General features: G+C 50.5%; 2 protein-coding genes across 2 annotated transcripts in view; both read right to left on the bottom strand.

Annotated features, from left to right (window-relative positions):
- Positions 1–10,554, bottom strand: part of FBXL18 (F-box and leucine rich repeat protein 18) — a 19,087-nt gene extending 8,533 nt beyond the window's left edge. Inside the window, exons 1-3 of the mRNA XM_015827466.1 lie at positions 10,360–10,554; positions 8,116–9,665; positions 5,727–5,945 (exon numbers count right to left, since the gene is read on the bottom strand). Coding sequence (XP_015682952.1) covers positions 5,727–5,945; positions 8,116–9,665; positions 10,360–10,521 — 1,931 coding nt within the window. The 5' untranslated portion in view covers positions 10,522–10,554. The remainder of the gene's footprint in view (positions 1–5,726; positions 5,946–8,115; positions 9,666–10,359) is intronic.
- Positions 10,555–14,104: 3,550 nt separating this feature from the next.
- On the bottom strand, positions 14,105–19,239 carry LOC107298106 (actin, cytoplasmic 1). The gene is made up of 6 exons (XM_015827467.1): positions 19,096–19,239; positions 17,146–17,274; positions 15,938–16,177; positions 14,914–15,352; positions 14,617–14,798; positions 14,105–14,306 (listed from the first exon to the last, which is right to left on the bottom strand). Exons 2-6 carry the CDS (start codon positions 17,266–17,268, stop codon positions 14,163–14,165), a joined length of 1,128 nt encoding a protein of 375 aa, XP_015682953.1. The 5' UTR covers positions 17,269–17,274; positions 19,096–19,239; the 3' UTR covers positions 14,105–14,162.
- Between the last annotated feature and the right edge of the window lie 2,558 nt (positions 19,240–21,797).

The raw sequence follows: 21,797 nt of genomic DNA on the forward strand, positions 1-21,797 counted from the left end.
AGAGAGAGAGAGAGAAAGAGAGAGAGAAAATGAATTCCTTTCTGCAAAACTGGATAATTTAGATATAGATAAATGATAGATAGATAGATAGACATAGAGATAGATATAGAGATAGATAGATAGATAGATAGATAGATAGATAGATAGATAGATAGATAGAGAGAGAGAGAGAGAGAGAGAGAGAGAGAGAGAGAGAATGAATTCCTTTCTGCAAAACTGGATAATTTCTTTCTGCAAAACTGGATTCGCTCCTCAGTAACCTCTCTCATTCTGCCCTTGAAAAGACTACTAGCCTCTCAGGAGCAACACACACAGGCTGCTGCTTGATACACATTTTCTAAATAAATAAATAAATCACCAGAGAGGATGGGAGAAAAAGGAGGAGGGTCCTTGAGGGTCCAAAGAGAGGCCAACCTTTCTTTTCAGGTTGCCCTGTTTCCCCCCCACCCCCCACCCCCTTGGGTAATTTTGAGCAGAAAGCTGCTTTTTCTGAAGCGTTTGCACCTAGTGGTAGCTCCGTTGTTGGGATTTTTTTTTTGCTTGGGGTTGCTTCTGCAGTGGGGGAGGGAGGGAGGGAGGGAAGAAGGGGGGGGGGAGAAGGAAAGGACCCGAGGTGATAACAACTTTTCCTGCAGAATGGGAGGGGACAACCCCCCCCCCCAATTTGCCTACACAACACGATGGTGGGGATGTTTTAAGGAATAACCACAGCGCCACCTCGGGGTGGCTGAAGACAGCCTGGCTCTTAGGAGGAAGAAGATGCAGGGGTGCAGCTACAGGTGTGGCACGGGACAGGATGGGACAGGACCTCACCTGCCTGGAGTTGCCACAGGCAGGGATTTGTGAAAAACAGGAGAGACCTTTCGAATCAGAACAAAAGCGCAATATTTAAGGGAAGGAAGCAATGAAAAAACCCCTCTTGGGATCTAGCGGCGTGCTGGAAACAGTGATGGTTTATTTAGAACATGGGTTTGGCGAAGCAGACGCGGTGAGCATGGCTGGCTGGCTGGGGAATTTGAGGAGTTGAAGTCCACCAGTCTTAAAATTGCCGAGGTTGGAGACCCCCGGTGTGGCATCAGCGAGACCCAGATTCAAATCTCCTCTCTGAAGGAAGCTCACTGGGTGCTCTAAAAACCAAGCACTGTCTCTCAACCCATCCCAGGACTGTTATTGTGTGTATGTGTGGGGGGAAATGGCAGGAAGGAGCGTTACGTACACCGCCTCGCACGAAAGGGGGTGGGCAAATCAATGTTTCTCAACTCCGGCCAACTTTAAGCCGTGTCAAAACCTCAAGTCCCAGAATTCCCAGAGTCCTAGTGGACAATCCCTTAAATAGGAGCCAACCGTGTGCTGCAGCTGCCAAAAAGGCCAACACAGTGCTAGGCTGCATTAACAGAGGGATAGAATCAAGATCACGTGAAGTATTAATACCACTTTACAAGGCCTTGGTAAGGCCACACTTGGAATACGGCATCCGGTTTTGGTCACCGCGATGTAAAAAAGATGTTGAGACTCTGGAAAGAGTGCAGAGAAGAGCAACAAAGATGATTAGGGGACTGGAGGCTAAAACATACTAGGAACGGTTGCTGGAATTGGGTATGTCTAGTTTAACGAAGAGAAGGACGAGGGGGGACATGATAGCAGCCTTCCAATATCTCAGGGGCTGCCCCAAAGAAGAGGGAGTCAAGCTATTCTCCAAAGCGCCTGAAGGCAGGACAAGAAGCAACGGGTGGAAACTAATCAAGGAGAGAAGCAACCTAGAACTAAGGAGAAACTTCCTGACAGTTAGAACAATTAGCCAGTGGAACAACCTGCCTCCAGAAGCGGTGAATGCTCCAACACTGGAAGTTTTAAAGAAGAGGCTGGACAGCCATTTGTCTGAAATGGTGTAGGGTTTCCTGCCTGAGCTGGGGGTTGGACTAGATGACCTCCAAGGTCCCTTCCAACTTTATTATTATTATTATTATTATTATTATTATTATTATTATTATTATTATTATTATTATTATTATTAATTCCCCAGGGTGCTGAGGTGGGGAAACACGGATGTCAATCAAACCAACCAACCGGTCAAAGAGCCTATAATCACCTAGGCCACGTTCAGGTAAGGCTGCAAAAGACCCTCACGGGAACCCCTGAAGACCACCACTCTCAGGTAGTAGCTATGGAGATGAACCCAGAGCCAGCAAAAGATGGGTTCTCGTGTGCCTGGCTGTGGAATATAGTCGTGAGGATTAGCGGCCTCTGACAGCCTCTTCCTAATCTCCCTTTTTACACCACCTAAATTAACAGCCACACAAAAGACCCACTGGAAGGCTCGCCTCCTGGGGAGGTTTTCATTAACTCAGGCCCCTCGCCCTCCTGGCGGGGAAAGTGGAAAAACCACATTCTCTTTTATCCTCTTTTGTGCTTTTAAAACACGAAACCAGGAGATGGTTCAGAAACAGAGGATAAGCCGCCCGTGAATGTTATTTCTGGCAGAAACGGTGCCTACAATATCTACCTTATTGTTCCAGCTGTCATCTGTCACCCCCATTCAAAGCACTTAGCGGGCATACAAATTCTTTTTTTCTGTTGTTGTTGTTCCAAAGAGCTACTGGGGAGCAAAAAATAAGAAATAAAAATGCTTCCAAGACGAGCCCTGGTCTATCAAATTCTCTCTCGGATGTAGTGATGACAACCAGCATAGACTTGGAAATACGGGGGGCTGGATGAGTGATTTCTGAGCTGTCAAATCAGCTCGGCCCACCTCAAAAAAAGTCATTACAAGGCTGAGAGGGACGACGTCTTGAAGGGCAAGCGGCCATACAGGTAGTCTGTGACAATCCCTTAAATAGGAGCCAGCCGTGGGCTGCAGCTGCCAAAAAGGCCAACACAGTGCTGGGCTGCATTAACAGAGGGATAGAATCAAGATCACGTGAAGTGTTAATACCACTTTACAATGCCTTAGTAAGGCCACACTTGGAATACTGCATCCAGTTTTGGTCACCACGATGTAAAAAAGATGCTGAGACTCTAGAAAGAGTGCAGAGAAGAGCAACAAAGATGATCAGGGGACTGGAGGCTAAAACATATAAGGAACAACTGCTGGAATTGGGTATGTCTAGTTTAGTGAAGAGAAGGACGAGGGGGGACATGATAGCAGTGTTCCAATATCTCAGGGGCTGCCCCAAAGAAGAGGGAGGCGCCTGAAGGCCAGACGAGAAGCAACGGATGGAAACTGATCAAGGAGAGAAGCAACTTAGAACTAAGGAGAAACTTCCTGACAGTCAGAACAATTAACCGGTGGAACAACCTGCCTCCAGAAGCGGTGAATGCTCCAACACTGGAAGTTTTTAAGAAGAGATTGGACAGCCATTTGTCTGAAATGGAGTAGGGTTTCCTGCCTGAGCAGGGGGTTGTACTCAATAACCTCCAAGGTCCCTTCCAACTTTATTATTATTATTACTATTATTACTATTATTACTATTATTACTATTACTATTATTATTACTATTATTATTATTATTATTATTATTATTATTATTATTATTATTATTATTATTATTATTATTATTATTATTATTATTATTATTATTATTATTATTATTATTATTATTATTTGGAGCCAGATTGTCCTTTGCTAAGACAAGGAGCTGGTTCAGCAAATTGTACCCAGTTTTATCAACATTTTTTTTTTTTTACCGTGGTGGTTAAATAAATATCACGGTTTGTTTAGGAGATCCAGCTTCCCCAATTAACTTTGCTTGTTGGGCGTCAGCTGGGAAAGTCCCGAAGGGCAATCCACTGTAAATGCATGTTGGTTTGCAAGCACCTGAATTTTGATTTATTGGACGGTGGGGATGCTGTGAGGGTTTTACGTGCGAGGGGAAAAGTCACTTTTTTGGGGGGGGGAGGGCCTGTTATAACTTCGACCCATCACTCAACAAACGATGGTTAAGCCGGAGATTAGCTGTAAGTATAAACCTTTATCAGTGACCCCCAGTCTTTGCTCAGCTGTGGCAGGCAAAAGCCCTTGGGTTTTACGAGTGAGAAAGTAGACACACGACTCCGGATTCATTGATTCATCTGAGTCTCCCCTGCATGGATTGTCCCGATGAGTAGGTAGGCCAGATGGAGAGGAAGCGAACCAGCAGATTGCAAGGACACAAGCAAGCGATCATTGGTAGCCTCACACCGTAATGAACAAGGACACCACATTCAATTTTGCAGCTACTAAGATTGTTGGACGGGCAGGCACAAAAACAGCCAGGGAAGTGATTGACGCCTGGGAAAGAGGCCCCGTGTCAGTCAACAGGAGTGCTGAATTACCACCAGCTTACCAAGTACCTAGGAGGCGAGGGCTTGGCAGCACACGAGGAAACAGCAGCTGACGACTTAAAAGCCAGCCATCAACACACCCCAATCAACATCTAAAAAGCCGCCTTACAATAGGCACTATAAATGCCACACACAAAAGAGCCCAAAACACACACTCTGCCAGGGAGAAGTTCCCTGAGGATGGGCTCCAGCACGAAAGTTCAAAAGACTAAATCTACAGTTCCGGTGACCGACCCAGATTGGATCCTGCAACGTTATCCTGGGACCGCTGTAGATTTGCCTTCATTCACGAGTCTGATCTGATCGGGATCTTATTAATTTTTAACATTACCCTAAGAGCACCAAAGAAAGGACTGCAGCCGAGAATCAGATGCAAAAAGAGAGTATTCTACGGTTCGCAGCTTGCACCACGAGGTTATCGTTTTTCAAGGGATTGGAACTGGGAAGATGGAAAAGAACAGCTGCGGGCCTGGTGGTTACAGGGAACGTAACGCCACACGAAAAGGAGATCCAAGTTTAGATCAGTGGGCAGGTGAAGAAAGGAGTAACAGAGACATAACTTCTGGATTTGGTGGATGGGGGGAGCTTACGGGGATGGGAAAGCTCCCTTTAGACCAGTAGTTCTCAACCTATGGGTCGCGACCCCATTTGGGGTCGATCGACCATTTCACGGGGGTCGCCAAGCAAGGCTGTCCGCCATTTTTTCCCCCTTTTCCGGCGGGTGCTTTACCTCCCTTGGGCTGGGCCAGCTGGTGGTCGGCCTGCTCCGTCTCTGCCGCTTGCCAGCTACGCCTCGGCCGGCGCAGGGGGCGGAACCACGCATGCGCGGCGCTCCCGGGCAGGGAAAGTCCTCGACTTACGACCGGTTTAGTCCTCGACTTACGACCGGTTGGGGGGTCGCGGCATTAAAAAGGTTGAGAACCACTGCTTTAGACGAATTCAGTTAAGACAGGGGTATCCAACCTTGCCAAGTTTAAGACTAGTGGACTTCAACTCCTGCGTCTCCCGCCTTCAGGGGCTTTGGAGAATAAGTGGACCACCCCTCTCTTCTTTGTGGCAGACCCTCAAATATTGGAAGACTGCTATCATGTCACCCCCCCTGGTCCTTCTCTTAATTAAACTAGAAAGACCCAATTCCTGCAGTTGAGGAGAGAGAGAGACCTTATGAAATCCTTAAAGAGCCAAACGCATACAGGAAAAAAGAGGGGAAATTGGGGGGACTATTATCTAACACTCTGGTGGGGGGGGTGGCGTGGTGGAAATCAATTTAGGGCAGGGGTAGGCAACGAAAGAAAGGTCTGTTCAGAAAGAAGGGAAATCATCATCAGAAACACACTGCCCGGATTAATGGCCCAACGGGAACACACCAAAGGAGAACCTGGATGCGAGTCCACCCCCCCTCTCACCTGCGTATTAGGCTCTGCTGCAGGCTTTTGCAAACGGTGAGCGACTCCCCCACGAACATGTGGCACATGATCACCTCGGGGCAGGCGGTCATGAACGACATCACGGCATCGGACTGCAGTGTCCCACTCCGGGAGATGATGCAAAGACGCTGCAGGGAGGAGCAGCAGCTGAGGGCGTGGAAGAACTGGGCGTTGGCGTGGAAGTAGGGCTGTTCAAGCCTAGGAGAAAAAAGAAGGGTTGATTGGATAGAGTTTGACTAGATAATAATAATAACAACAACAACAACAACAACACAACAATAATATTGGAAGGGACCTTGCAGGTCACTTGGAGGTCATCTAGTCCAACCCCCTGCTCAGGCAGGAAACCCTATACCATTTCAGACAAATTTCTGTCCAATCTCTTCTAAAAAAAACTTCCAGTGTTTGCTTGGGGTTGCTTCTGCAGTGGGGGAGGGAGGGGGGAAGAAGTGGGGGGGAGGAAAGGACCGCTTCTGGAGGCAGGTGGTTCCACTGGTTAATTGTTCTCACTGTCAGGAAATTTCTCCTTAGTTCCGGGTTGCTTCTCTCTTTGGTTAGTTTCCCTCCATTGCTGCTTCTCCTGCCTTCAGGGGCTTTGGAGAATAAGTGGACCCCCCTCTTCTTTGTGGCAGCCCCTCAAATACTGGAAGACTGCTATCATGTCACCCCCCCCTGGTCCTTCTCTTAATTAAACTAGAAATACCCAATTCCTGCAGTTGAGGAGAGAGACCTTATGAAATCCTTAAAGAGCCAAACGCATACAGGAAAAAAGAGGGGAAATTGGGGGAACTATTATCTAACACTCTGGTTGGGGGGGTGGCGTGGTGGAAATCAATTTAGGGCAGGGGTAGGCAACCTTGGCTCTTTTATGACTCGTGGACTTCAACTCCCAGCATTCCTGAGCCAGCATAAAAGAGCCAAGGTCGCCTACTACCTGATTTAGGGGCACTTTGCAGCCATTGTCTTCAAGAACAGAGCAGGGCCTTAAAGTACCATTGCAGTGATTATTGAATAAAGAGTAAGAAAGCACTAAAAAAAGAAGAAAAAAAAGAACAGAGCAGGGCTGGGGGGAAAAATACCCCAGCTTGCAATTTGCCGTTCAATCCACCAGATGGCGCTGTTGCTCTACTCCTGATAGTATTGTGTAGTGGGAGAAGAAATAAATGAGATTTGCGATAAAACGAGGGATGTGAGAGGTTAAGAATTAGAATATATTTGGAAGGGATACCCCAACTGATAACTTGTTGATTTAAAGCTAAATTTGATTGTGGTAATTGTAAATTTACAAAGTTTTAAAAACAGGTTTGGCAGTTATAGAAATATAAATTAGAAATGGGACATCTTAAATGTATTATGCTATTTGAGGGAAAATAGAGAGGGGACACTGAATGTATTGAGTTGAGTTATTGATATATGGTTTTATTTTTGAATGTTTGATTACCCCACCACTACGGTGTGTCCTGAGTACTTTGTCTTAAGAATTAAAAAACCAATAAAATGTGTTTCAAAAAACAAAACAAAACAAGGATAGCTCTTAAGGGGGGGGGCTACCTGCACCTCTTGGACCACGCCTATTTCATCTCAAGGGGTAAGACTGGTGGAAGACTTCAGGGCAAGGTGACTTGAGAGGCTGTGGAGCCGGAAAAAAAAACCCCTTTTCCTCTCCCATGGAATGACATAGAAGACCGTGGAGATTTTCAATCATCCAGGCCGGGGTTATCTCAAAGGTGATTTTCAAAAGGCTTTTTTTTCCCCCTTGAAAACATTTCACTTTTCACCTGAAAAACTGCTTCTTCTGAAGAAGAATTGAAGAAGCTTCTTGGATAAGAAGTGAAACGTTTTCAAGAAAAGCAAAAAGACAAGAAAGCCCAAGTGCCTTTTGAAAAGCACCTACAGAACCAGCAAACAGAATACAGAGCTGGGAGGGACCCTGGAGGTCTTCTAGTCCAACCCCCTGCTCAGGCAGGAGACCCTATGCCATTTCAGACAGGTGCCTGTCCAATCTCTTCTTAAAAACCTCCAGTGTTGGAGCACCCACAACTTCTGGAGGCAAGCCGTTCCACTGATTGTCCTCACTGTTAGGAAGTTTCTCCTTAGTTCCAGGTTGCTTCTCTCCTTGATTAGTTTCCATCCAGTGTTCCTTGCCTTCTGGTGCTTTGGAAAATAAGTTGACCCCCTCTTCTTTGGGGCAGCCCCTCAAGTACTGGAATACTGCTATCAGGTCTCCCCTAGTCCTTCTTTTCTCTAAACCCAAATCCTGCAACCGTTCTTATCTGTTTTAGCTTCCTTTGGGACAGTGACACCGAAGGATCCCTGGCTGCTAAAACAGGAAAAGCACAGGGGTGAAAAGCTGCTTGTGTTCTCTCACCTGAGATCCTGCAAACACCTGCAGTGCTTCAGCATGTCCACCAGAGCCGTCACGTACATCACCTTCCCCATCAGGCCCAGGTTGGCCAAGGAGAGAGCCCGCAGGCGCTGGCACTGCGCCCCAATGTCAACCAGCCCAGAGCCCGTGAGGATATTGGGCAACTGAGCCAAGGTGAGGCTCTGCAAGAAGGCCAGCTGGCCGATGGCAGCCACCTCGGCGTCCCCGATGTGCTGTGCCCGGCTGCAGGGGGGCAGCGAGTTCCGAATGGCCGGCTCGTTCCGGGGCATGGCCGAGGAAAAACTGGAGCCGATCAGCTCCAACTTTTCCAGAAAGGGGAGACTCTCCAGAAGAGTCCAAAAGACGGAGGACTGCGGTCTGGGATTGCTCTGTTCCAAGCAGTTCCTGGGATAGGTCTGCACCCCAATCCGGACCCTTTTCCCAAACCCTTGAGAGACCGAGTGAGCCACCGGCTGCACTGAAGTCCTGTCGGCAATTGCGGCGGCCCTGTCGGCCACGGCGCACACAGGCAGGGCCAGAGACAGGAGGCCTTTCAGACGAGCCAGGACCTGGCAGAGATGCTTGCCCAGGCCCTCCGGGCTGTGATGGTGGGCGGCGGAGAGGTTGAGGTGCCTCAGGTTGCAGCAGGCGTCCACCAGGGCTTCCGCGATACCGCTGTCAATGTCGTCTTCCACTTTCCGCAACAAGGAATCGGGCGACAGGCAGTGGACGCAGCCGCTCAGGTTCAAGCCGACCAAACTGCGCAGGTCTTTGCCGCTGTTCAGCACCCGCTGGACCAGCTGCCCGCCGGACAGACTGCAGCGGCTGAAGTTGAAATAAAAAGGCTTGCTAAACTTCAAGTGCTGCAAGAGGCTGGAACCGTTCATCCAGGAGCGAGGCAGCTGCAGGGCGTCTAAGGTCACGTTCCTGGCCATGGAATCCAAGAGGTTTTTCACGGCGCAGCTCTGGGCGAATCCACCCGGGGCAGAGATGAGGAAGGCGTGAAGCTTCTCCGGAGTCCGGTCACTCAGCACTGCCAAGTAGAGCCTCACCACTTCCTGGTTGACCGGGCCAGGAGCCAGCCGGGCGTAGAAGACCCGTAGATTCTGATAATGGGGCACGTTGCTCTCTCCCACCATAAGCTGTCCCGAGATGATTAAACCCTCCCGGGATCGATCGAGGATCTCAAAGTACAACAGCAGCTTCTCCAGGCTAGTGCAGCAGGGCACCACCCCGTAGGACGGGGTGTAGAGGGTCTGCTTCAACTCCAGCACCCGGCTCAGGGTGGCCTTGCACTCGCTGCTCAAGTGGGAGGCGTCGAACCCGGGATTCACGTCGATGGCCAATGAGCGAAGCTGCTGCAAGGCGGAGAGCATCTTCGAGAGGCGAAGGGAGGTGAGGTGGCAGCCGGACAGGTTCAGCTTCACCAAATTCTTGCAGCGGGTCACTTGGTCGATGGTCAAGCCAGGCAACCAGTAACAGCCGGTCAGGTCCAGCTCCTGGATCCCTTTCCCAATCTCCTTCATCAGCTGCTTCGCCTTGTCTTTGTCCACCTGCATGGAAGCCATCAAGGAGAACTTTAGGAGCTCAAAGGATCCCAGTTAGGCCAGGCCTAGTTTTGAGCATAAAGCGGGACGGAAGACTGAACTTTATGATCATGGGCAGGTCCTAGAGAAACCATGTGGAAGGGCATGAGAAAGTAACCACCACTGACTCTGGTGGAAACACCAAAATCTTCCCTTCCATACTTTTATACATATGTTGTAGATAGCATGTTTAAATATGTATTTTGAGAGCAAGCAACTAAATTTCATTTTTAATGTGTGCCAATAAAGGTTATCTATCTATCTATCTATCATCTATCTATCTATCTATCTATCTATCTATCTATCTATCTATCTATCTATCTATCTATCTATCTATCTATCTATCTATCTATCTATCTATCTATCCATCCATCCATCCATCCATCCATCCATCCATCCATCCATCCATCTATCTATCCATCCATCCAACCATCTATCCATCCACCCACCCACCCACCCAAAGGCCATCTCTGATGTTAAGAGGCCTCTGGAAATCTCTTCAAATCAAACAAGATGCACTGCTAGGTGCGTTTATTCTATTTATTATTTATTTGTGTCCCACTTTAGTATTTTTATAAACTTCAGGCATCAAATACACACCATACTCAGTGCCACCCAACTTCCTCCTAATTCTGGACCGCCTTTGACAGCCCCTGCTCACCTGATAATCTTTATGCAGGATCACGGTCTGAGTGAGGCTTTTGTCAAGACTAAGGGCGGAGAGTTTCCGACAGACCCTTCGGACATTCAAGACAAGATCTGACACAGGAGTGTATCGCAAGATGTGTAAGAGGATTTCATCTGAAAACTCCATCAGGTTCATGCCGATGTTCTCCTCCCGGTTCTCCTCACTTGTTACGTCCTGCAAGCGGAAAACGAGGACTCAGAAAAGACACAGTAGGAATGAAAAGCTGGGGAAGAAATCGGTCTGAATCATCAAAGGACTCAATCAACTGAGAACTGTTGCACTATTTCATTTTGATGTATGCCGATTGGTGTACATTCAAAGTGACAATAAAATTATTATTATTATTACTATCATTTTTACACGTTTATCCATCTTTAGAACTCTGCCCTAAAAAGACAGCTTGGTGGATGATTTAAAGACACAACTGGTCACCCAGCTGGCTTTGTGTCTGAAATGAGACTAGAACTCCCAGTCTCTTGGCTTCTAGCCTTAACCACTACAACCAAACTGGCTTTCCAAGATTAATATCTTTTTCTCTCTTTCTTTCTTTCTCTCTCTTTCTCTTTCTTTCTTTCCCTTCCTCCCTTTTTTCCAATCTTTTTCTTTCTTCTTTCTTTCCCTTCCTTCCTCTCTTTCTTTCTCTTTTTTCCTTCCTTCCTTTCATCATCATCAACTCCTCTTGTATGGTTGCCTGCTGGCCCGACTCTCCATTCTTCCTGCCCTGCGTTTCCTCCCTTTCAGAAACCTGGGCGAGGAAGGGAAGGCCAGACCATGGCAAGGCCTATTGGCCCGGCAGGCTGTGGACGATGGGAGAGATGGTCCCCTAAAGGCAGTCTCGAACGCCCTTAACAAGCAATGTCCAAGCAGCTGGTGGGAGGTCATAAGAAGGGGGTCCGGCACACCCGGAAGGGGGCAAGCACTTACGGTCCCTCAGCACTCGCCGGCCTGCACAAAATATTAATCTCCCCAGCCCCTCTGGGCCTCCAAGGCCACAGGGTCCCTTGCCAGAAACGAGACCCCCTCCCCCGGGACTCAGGGCCCTCCAAATCGCCAAACAACGTCCCGCGCGGCACCGCCTGCCCTGACACGCGGCCTCCTCCCGCGTTCAGACGTGCCCTGCGAGTCAGGGGTTGCCATGGAGACGCCGAGGCTTGCGGGGAAGGCGGAGCACTGGGCCCGAGGGAGAAGGCCGAAGCGCCGGGCTTACCTCTCCGGAGGAGGCGGCCATGGTCGGGCAAAGACCCCCGTCGGAGCCAGCTGGGAGGCTGTTCCCTCCGTCGCCAGCCTCATACGGCTCCCCTTCAGCCGGCACGCCGAAGCGACGCGGGGACTTCCGGCGCGCTCGTGACTTCACTTCCGCTCCTGAGCTCTGTCTGGGCCGCCATCTTGGGTGAGGCGCCGCGGGCGGCAGCGCCATGATGGGCGTGGCCTCCTGGAGCTGGAACGCTCCAATCAGGCAGCCCTGGGGGCGGGATATAGGGGGGGAAACAAAGAAACTGTCCGGGTTTTTGCAACCTGGAGGGGGGGACCCCGCGATCCTTGCATTTGGATTTGGGGGGGCTCCCCTGCAAGCTGCACGCGAGGGTCTGCAAATCCTGATCTTGGGGTTTCCAAGCCTGTGCAATGGCCATTTGAAAGGCAGCTTGCTCCCACATCTGGTTTTTTTCAAAGTTAGGAGCTTCAGGCTGGGTGGACTGCAACTCCCAGAATTCCCCCACTGCCATATGGACTGCAACTCCCAGAATTCCCCCACTACCATATGGACTGCAACTCCCAGAATTCCCCCACTACAGACTTCAGCTCCCAGAATTCCCCCTCCAACATACACAGACCTCAACTCCCAGAATTCCTCCACCAGCATCCATAGGCTGCAACTCCCAGAATTCCCCCGTCATCACCATGCACGGACTTCCCAGAATTACTGCAGGGGGAATCCTGGGAGCTGAGGCCCAGCCCCCTTCCAATTGCCAAGTTTGAAAAAAAATGGCTCAGGATTGTTATTGGTTGGAAACATGCGGAGGAAGACACTGGAGGATTGACAAATGGCTAAAATGGTATTGGTTGTATTGGGCATCATGGATTGTGGGGATGCTACTACTGGTTCTTGCAAGCTATGGGTTTTATCACCTGTGAAATTATGTCCTGCCGTAATCCGGCTGCAGTTTGCCTAAACTGTCTACAGAATGTTTTGTATAAAGATAATTGGAATATTGCTTAGAAGAGATAAGCAACTGAAGCTGAAATAAACATAGGAATTGCTGGTTTTGCTCTTCCAGCTTTTAGAAGTGTTTTTTCACTTGAAGATGTTCAACTCCCAGCCAGCCATGCATGGAATTTCAACTCCTGGAAATCTTTAAAAGGAGGGATTCTGGAAAATTAAAGCCCACCCATCTTCAAATTGCCAGGCTTCAAAATTAGTTTTAGATTGACCCTCTCGCAGCCCAATCCACCTCACAGGGTTGTTTAAAAAATAGAAAGGAGTACTAGGTGGGTTTACTGCCTTGAGTTACACTTACAAAATAATTAAGAGGCATAAAATCCAAAATAATATTCCATTCTCCGGCCATCTTAAAAAGAAAGCAACAGCCTACATGGCTAGCTGCTGGTAGTCCAAATTGGGGCTTTGGTTCAGTTGCAAGTGTGAAGAACTAATCTAGGTAGGTCTCCATTTATTTGGGATAAATATATCCTTTGAGGCTGGATATCCTTGTCAACTTTTAAGACTTGTGAGACTTTAACTCCCAGAATTCCCAAACCATGTTGACTAAAAAGGGAGCTTGGGAAAAGAGTCTAAAGCAGCAGATTCTCAAAGGACAAGTGAGTTCACTTGTGCTAACTTTGTGCCAAGTTCCCATCCACCAATTCAAACGCTGAACGATACCTGTTGACTTGATAAAAACCAAACAATCCACAGTTACGGTTGTGCATCTTTATTTGAAACTGGGGTTTTTTTTGTTTTTTTTTTGAGTGTGTAGTTTTGCCTTCCCCTCCCTCTGCCCTGGTACCCCTTATACATACTGGCATCAAAAGGGTGCAAATAGTGCTTCCCTTTGGGAAGTGGGGGGGGGATATAGAAGGGAGGAGAGACTGTAAAACCCTTCACACGGTCCATTGGGAAGAAGAGAAACCACACGCAGCCATCCTTTTTTTTTTTTTGACCCAAAATAATCTTAATTTTAAATAAAAAAAAAAAACACCCAAAGATGACAATCAAGTGTGGCTATTTTTTTTTTTTAAGTTTTGTTTTAAGGCGCAAGAGACAAGAGACACTTGAATCATGATTCACAGACAAGCTAATACTTTCTATTTAAAAAAAAATAAACCTCAAAAAATCTTTGTTTCCTGCTCTTTGAAAAGAGCTGGGCTGCTGCCTTCACAGAGGCCGGGTTTAACTTCCTCTCAATGCGTTAATACACTATTTGGAATGACTTTTTATCGTTTTCAAAAAAAGAAACACACATACAATCGAGGTCCTCAGATGCACTGCAGAACTGGGGAGGGGGGGAGGTCGGTGGGGAGGGGTCGGAGAGGGAGTGGTGTTCGCTCCAAAACTTTTTTTGCATTTTTTTTAATAATAAAGGCTACCGTCACAAAACCTTTTTCTCTCACCGTTCCAGTTTTTATATCCTGAGTCAAGCGCCAAATGAACAAACAAAAGCCATGCCAATTCTCAAAAAACTTTTTCGCTTATGCGCAGTTATGGGGATTTTTTTTTTTTTTGGTCAAAAAAAAAAAAAAAAGGAAAAAAAATGCTATGGTGGTAACTAAGTCCTGGTTTAGAAGCATTTGCGATGGACGATGGATGGCCCGGATTCGTCGTATTCCTGCTTGCTGATCCACATCTGCTGGAAGGTGGAGAGGGAGGCCAGAATGGACCCTCCGATCCAGACTGAGTATTTACGCTCAGGTGGGGCAATGATCTATAGGAAGAAAAGAGGAAGCAATCAGAACTTAGAACTAAGGCAGAATCAAGTTACTGGTCCTCAAGATCCAATGTTCCTATTTCAAGAATGGGTGGGTCCAGACCACTGTTTCCCAATTCTTGCCCCAAACACTTCCATAAATCATCAAGCAGCTTGGGGGACACGCAAGCTTTCCCCCTATATAAGAGGGAGAGCGAAATTGTGGTTGTTAACCCAAGCTTGCTGCTTGTGGCCATCACAAAGCCAAGCTTGTAGAACCACACTCAACCTGGCCCCCATCTCCACGTCGTTCAGGCTCAAGTCTTACCTTGATTTTCATCGTGCTGGGTGCCAGGGCGGTGATTTCCTTCTGCATCCTGTCGGCAATGCCAGGGTACATGGTGGTGCCACCAGAGAGGACGGTGTTGGCATACAGATCTTTGCGGATGTCAACATCACACTTCATGATGGAGTTGAAGGTGGTTTCGTGGATGCCACAGGATTCCATACCTGCCAAGAGAAGATGCCCACCATGAAGACAACTGGACACCACAGAGAGCCTTCAAGATAGCCGTTCGACCCAAGTTCAGATTCTACTTGAAGCTCGTGGTCCTTCAGGACTTACCCAAGAAAGATGGCTGGAAGAGAGCTTCCGGGCACCTAAACCGCTCGTTGCCGATGGTGATCACTTGTCCATCGGGCAGTTCGTAGCTTTTCTCCAGAGAGGAACTGGACGCCGCGGTGGCCATCTCCTGCTCAAAGTCCAGGGCAACGTAGCACAGCTTCTCCTTGATGTCACGCACAATTTCTCGTTCGGCTGTGGTGGTGAAACTGTAGCCTCTCTCGGTCAAGATCTTCATGAGGTAGTCGGTCAAGTCGCGGCCAGCCAGGTCCAGACGGAGGATGGCGTGGGGCAAGGCATAACCTTCGTAGATGGGCACAGTGTGGGTGACACCATCACCAGAGTCCATCACAATGCCGGTGGTACGGCCAGAGGCGTACAGGGAGAGCACAGCCTGGATGGCAACGTACATGGCTGGGGTGTTGAAAGTCTCAAACATGATCTAGATGGGAGGAGAGAGACAGCCGTGAAGATCTTGGCCAACAGAAGGCCTCATCAACACCATGCGCAGAAAACACCACTGGAAAAAATCTAACACATGCCGGACAGATACAAACCTTCATGGCAGGTGTTAAGGCAAACCACACCCTTTCCATATTGGGCAAATTTCAGTTTTACAATTTTGAGAAAACATGACAGAAATCACTCAGAACAAGCCGAAGTTAGTATTTTATATTTTTTTTTGGGGGGGGGGGGAGAAGAGACAAAGAAAGAATGTGAGAAAGAAGAAGCAGTGATGCTCACAAGCCAAATACACAAACAGAAGAGAGAAAGCCAGGTTTGTTTTTTTTTATTTGAAAGAGCAGATAAAAACCTTTCCAGATCCAGCAAGAGAAGATTCAGATCAGAAAAGAAAATCCTGCAGAGCTGGGGGAAATAAAAGAAAAAAAGAAAGAAAGAAAAAAAGATGAACCAAGAGAATGAAAAGATTGCAAAGTATCCTTTTGGTAGGCAGGAGAAGAAAACAAAAAAGTATAGAGGCGAAATGCTGGGCAGGTTTTGCAAGGGACCACACGCAAATACACACCTGGGTCATCTTCTCTCTGTTGGCCTTGGGGTTGAGGGGGGCTTCTGTCAACAACACGGGATGCTCTTCCGGGGCGACTCTGAGTTCATTGTAGAAGGTGTGGTGCCAAATCTTCTCCATGTCATCCCAGTTGGTGACAATGCCATGTTCAATGGGATACTTCAAAGTCAGGATACCTCTCTTGCTCTGCGCCTCGTCTCCAACATAGCTGTCTTTTTGGCCCATCCCAACCATCACACCCTGTGGAGAGAGGAAAATCAAGACTTTGAAATAAAATAGCCACACAGCCCATTGACGAAAGCCCTGCGCAGATGGCCGTCTCAAGCCAACACAACTTAGTCAATGCTGCTTTTTCAACGGTCTGGCTTTAAACCTAACATTTGGATGGATGCGTTAAGGCACCTTTTGTCTATGGAGATTCTCAACCATCCAGGGGTCATGGGGGTCCCCCAAAGGGGCTTTCTTTTTCCCCCCCAAAAGGCAACTGGACTTGTTTTGTTCTTTGAAAATCATTAGAAGCGAAGAAGCTTCTTGGATGTGAAGCGAAACATTTTTAAAAAACCAACAAGAAAGTCCAGTTGCCTTTTGGAGAAAAAAAAAACATTTCTGGGACATAAGGAACCCTTTGTAAGGTTTAAGCCAAGTTTCTCAACGCCTTGAAGATGGGTGGACTTCAACTCCCAGAATTCCCCTGCCAACAATTCCTGGGTTCCTAAAATTCTGACAGGAGGAATTCTGGGAGTCGAAGTCCACTCAGTTTCAGGCACAGAGGAGCTAGTCTCTTTGTGGTATCATAGTCAAGTAGTAGTTTGTTCAAAGTTGGCACGGAAGCCTGCCTGTTATCAATTGCAAACCATGGTTTAGAGGGTGGCATGCCATACCAGTCATGGCTTGTGCAAGAAACCTTGCTGAAAGCAGGTTTTTTGAGAAGTGAACCTGCTCAAGGATTTGTTTCCTGGATTCCAAGCTGGTCAAGAAAAGGCCAAGATGAGATACACTAAGAATGGGCAGGGGGACAAGGAAGATCAACTCAGGGATCAAACTAGGATAAACCTAGGTTCCCACCTGCAAGGCTGTGAGAACCTGCTGTGTCCAGGAAGGCTAGAAAGGAGTCCTTGAGGTCTAGCAACTTGCCCAATCTTATTTCCATACTCCCTTGTGGCTCGGAAGGAGCTGCAAACCAAGACTGGAGGGATCCGGGGACGTACCTGATGTCTGGGGCGACCCACGATGGAGGGGAAGACGGCTCTGGGCGCATCATCTCCCGCGAAGCCGGCTTTGCACATGCCGGAGCCGTTGTCGACCACGAGCGCTGCAATATCATCATCCATGGCGATCTGGGAATTGGGGAGGAAGACCGTTGAAGGAACCAGCCAAGAGCCAAGCCAGCAGGCAGGGCCCCACCCACTTCCTCTTTGCCCGCTTTCTTCCCTATGCCTCCAGCGGCCGCTAGATGGCGCGCACCGCGCTCTCGGGCAGCCTTCGGAAGCTGAACGGGGCTGCCTGCCGGCTCGCACTATTACCATAAAAGGCAATCGTGAAGATGCAGCCGGCAGCCAGCTTTCTTCCCGGCGCTTGGCCACGCCCTGCCTGCCCACCAGCCCCCCCCTGCCCAGCAAGGAGGGGGGGGCATGGCCACGCCCAAAGGCCAGCTCCTCACTACCCCCCCTCCCTGCCTAATCCGTCCAGGCAAGCAGGAGGAACCCCCCCCCCGCCCTAGACTGCATGCTCACCAGCTTTGGGTGGGTGGGTGGGCTCCTAAGGCTTAGCTACCCACCCCAGCTGGGTTGCTGCTTGCAAAAGCTAGCCAGGCGAGGCACGCCCACGCCCAAGTGCACGAGGCTGTCTGTCCCACGGGAAGACCCTGTCTTTTCTCTCTCTCCCCCCCACCCCCCCCAAAAAAGGGGGGTGCGATCTGGATTAGCTCAGGATCAACAGGGCTAGGCATTCCCTTTGCAAGGTCGGGATGAACCCCGAGAGAAAACAATTCCAGGCCCAAAATGGGCGCGGGGGGGGGGGGCAAGAGAGAGAAGAGAACGAGAGCAGGTACACCCCATGCCAGAGGATGCTAACAAAAAATACAAAAACAAAAAAAAAAACCAACAATCTCCGCTCCAACACGAGGGGCTTACGACCCCCTTCCTTCCTCCGTTTAAATGAGGACTAGCCGCTTGCTAGTTGTGACCCCTTCCCAAGCATGCAATCGGGAGGGCTGGAAGGAGAGCGGAGAGGCGCCCCAGAGGGAAATTCTGCAGCATTTCCTGGGGGGGGTGGGGGGGTTATCAAATCCCTTAAGGGAGTTCAAACCCCCCCCCGCACCCCCCCCAGCCAACAGACCCACGAAACAAAGAGACCCTCTTCAAGACTTGCTTATGATTGATCGATTACCCCCCCCTCCTCCTCCTCGCCCTTCTCCACCCACGTGGCTCTTACAATGGAAAAGCCGACTTTGGCCCCCGGAAAACCCCTTCACAGTCCTGTCGGGGATGGGGGGGCACCCCCCTTTCCGTCTCCCCCCCCCCTCCTTAAAGCCGTTAAGCAACGGAGCCCCGCCAAACCGGGAACGACCAGCCGCCTCGCCCTGCGCCGCCTCCTCCTCTCAATTCGAACTCAGCGCCTGGGCTGACTCCCCTCCTTTCCAAACAGGCCAGCATGGCGAGGCCCGCTTCCAAGCCCCGGGGGTCCCGCTCCGGGCCGGCCGGCCGGCGCGCCCCCAGACCACCAAAGCCTTTAGGGGGGGGGTCCCCTGCAACCCCCACCTTTGCACCTTCTTCCTCTACCTTTGCACCTTCCCCCCCCTCCGCCCGGACCCCTCTGCCCCCAGTAGCCCCCCATATAGGCACGCCTGGCAGGCGCCCCGCCCCAGCAGGGCAGGGGCGCACCCCAAACCCCATCCGGGGAGGGGGGCTCTCCAAATCCTTGCGCGGCCTCCAGGAGCGCCGAGCCTCTCCAAAACACCGGGGACCCGGGAAGGGAAGGGAGGGAGGGTCGAACCCCCTCTTTGCCAAGGCGCCCCCCGGCCCCCCAACAGCCCAGCGCCCTCCCCCAGCCCCCCCAAGACCCTCCCCAGCATTGCGCGCATCCCCGCCACGTTGCAACCCAGCCAAGGCAGGCAGGTGCGCCTTCCTCTCCTCCTCCTCTTCCTCGGCCCGGCTTACCTTTTGGGGGGAGGCGGCTGCTTCTCAAGGCTCGGCGGGGCTTCTCTTCCTGGAGACCCTTCGGGCGGGGGGAGGGAGAAAGGCGCAAGCGAGGCGGCTGAGCGATCCACCGGGCGGACAAAGAGGACCGAAGGGGCGCCTGACGACTGCGCGCTCGGCCGCCGCGCGCCGGGTTTTATACGGGCCGGGCCGCCGCGGCTCTCGCCATAAAAGGCAAACTTCGGAACGGCCCGTCCGGATTGGCTGCGCCACTCGCTCACTCACTCGCCGCCGTCTCGCTGCAGTTCTTTTTTCCCCCGATCCCTTCCTCCTTCTCGCCTCTGAGGGGGGGGGGAGGGAGGAGAGAAAGAGAGAGAGAGAGAGAGGAAGAAGATGGAGGGATGGAGGGATAGATGGATAGGAGAGAAAGGACCCCTTGGCTGTGGGTCCCCCAAACTGCTGCTCCCCTGATTTGGTACCCTGGCGATGGACGGATGGATGGATAGGAGGGGAAGGAGCCCTTTGCAGAGGGGCTGCTGTGGGACCCCCAAACTGCTGCTCCCCTGATTTAGTACCCTGGCGATGGACGGATGGATGGATGGATAGGAGGGGAAGGAGCCCTTTGCAGAGGGGCTGCTGTGGGACCCCCAAACTGCTGCTCCCCTGATTTAGTACCCTGGCGATGGGTCCCCCAAACTGCTGCTCCCCTGATTTGGTACCCTGGCGATGGATGGATGGATAGGAGGGGAAGGAGCCCTTTGCACAGGGGCTGCTGTGGGTCCCCCAAACTGCTGCTCCCCTGATTTGGTACCCGGGGGATGGATAGATGGATGGATGGATAGGAGGGGAAGGAGCCCTTTGCAGAGGGGCTGCTGTGGGACCCCCAAACTGCTGCTCCCCTGATTTGGTACCCTGGCGATGGGTCCCCCAAACTGCTGCTCCCCTGATTTGGTACCCGGGGGATGGATAGATGGATGGATGGATAGGAGGGGAAGGAGCCCTTTGCAGAGGGGCTGCTGTGGGTCCCCCAAACTGCTGCTCCCCTGATTTGGTACCCTGGCGATGGGTCCCCCAAACTGCTGCTCCCCTGATTTGGTACCCGGGGGATGGATAGATGGATGGATGGATAAGAGGGGGAAGGAGCCCTTTGCAGAGGGGCTGCTGTGGGACCCCCAAACTGCTGCTCCCCTGATTTGGTACCCTGGCGATGGGTCCCCCAAACTGCTGCTCCCCTGATTTGGTACCCGGGGGATGGATGGATGGATGGATGGATGGATAGGAGGGGAAGGAGCCCTTTGCAGAGGGGCTGCTGTGGGTCCCCCAAACTGCTGCTCCCCTGATTTGGTACCCTGGCGATGGGTCCCCCAAACTGCTGCTCCCCTGATTTGGTACCCGGGGGATGGATAGATGGATGGATGGATAGGAGGGGAAGGAGCCCTTTGCAGAGGGGCTGCTGTGGGTCCCCCAAGCTGCTGCTCCCCTGATTTGGTACCCGGGCGATGAGAGGCCCCAAAGATGCTTTCCAAGCATCTTTGGGTCCAGCAAGGGACGGTGGGGCAAAGAACCTGTTTCCCTCCGTTTCTTATTTATTTACCTGCTGAAAGGCTTTCTCCAGCCTACCCCAGATCTTATCTTGCCGTGGGATCCCCTGGGATCCAGTCAAGGAGAATCTTTGTTGAACCTGAGGGGCCCTTGGCTTGTTTTCTTGCAGACGTTTCATGACCCAAACTAGGTAACATCCTCAGATTAGCACCGAGGTTTGGGTAATAAAAACGTCTGCAAGGAAACAAGCCAGGGAGCAGCGGGGGACCCCTCCCCTGGGATTGTTGCAGGGGAGCTGGTAAGGGTTGAAAGAAGGAAGGTTTTGGGGGGGCCCTCCCCAGTTGCTGGGAATAAAGGGACTGGGGGGAGGTGAGAGGCCAGGCTGTGGCTCCTGGCTGAGATTTACTTCCGAGGAAGCCCCTCAGAGTGGGTCTAGAAAACTCTGGGATGCAAAAGATGCAAAAGTTGGCCAAGTGGGGAGGTGGTCCCCCTTTGGAGGGGTGGGGAAAGCCTGTACTGCCTGCCTTTAATCAATCGATGGGCACGCCCCTTCCCCCTTGCAGGAAAGCTGCATTTGAACCCTGGACCCAAGTCGACCTGAGCAGCCCTTCCCAAGAGGGAAGGAAGCCCAAGTCCAGATGTGATGGGCTTCCATCTGTGGACTGTTGTCTTGATGAAGACAAGGTGTCCTTTCTCATTAAAACAGCCATGTGAATCCCGCTGGGCTGAAATACACCCCCCCCCCAGGGATCTGGGAAGTTTTCCCCCTGCAAAAGAGGCCGCCGGTTTTCTGCCTTGTGCTTGAGAATCCCTTCCTGATTTCTCTAGAATAGCTTTTTTTTTTTTAGCTGACTTGTTTACTGGAAGCGATGGAAAGTAAGTTTGCTTTCTCCGAAGCCTTCCTCCGGTTCCAGATTTCCCTCTTCTAGAAAACTCCTCGGGAGAGTTGCCCTCCTCCAGAGCCTAGCAAAAGGATCCTGCCATAAAAGAGACTCTGTGTATGCTCAGAAGCACTAGTCTCTAGGGAAGAATTATGTTTGGCTTAATTCTGCACAGATGGAAACAAAACAAAACAAACCTACAGATCCAGGAGAATTTGATCTCTAGGCCCAGGTAGTCCTTAGCTTACGTCCACAATCGAGTCCAACATTTCTGTTGTTAAGTGAAACATTTAGGTGAGT

Source organism: Protobothrops mucrosquamatus, unplaced genomic scaffold (assembly GCF_001527695.2).
Source record: "Protobothrops mucrosquamatus isolate PMUCROS unplaced genomic scaffold, P.Mucros_1.0 scaffold3719, whole genome shotgun sequence".
Lineage (NCBI taxonomy): Eukaryota > Metazoa > Chordata > Lepidosauria > Squamata > Viperidae > Protobothrops > Protobothrops mucrosquamatus.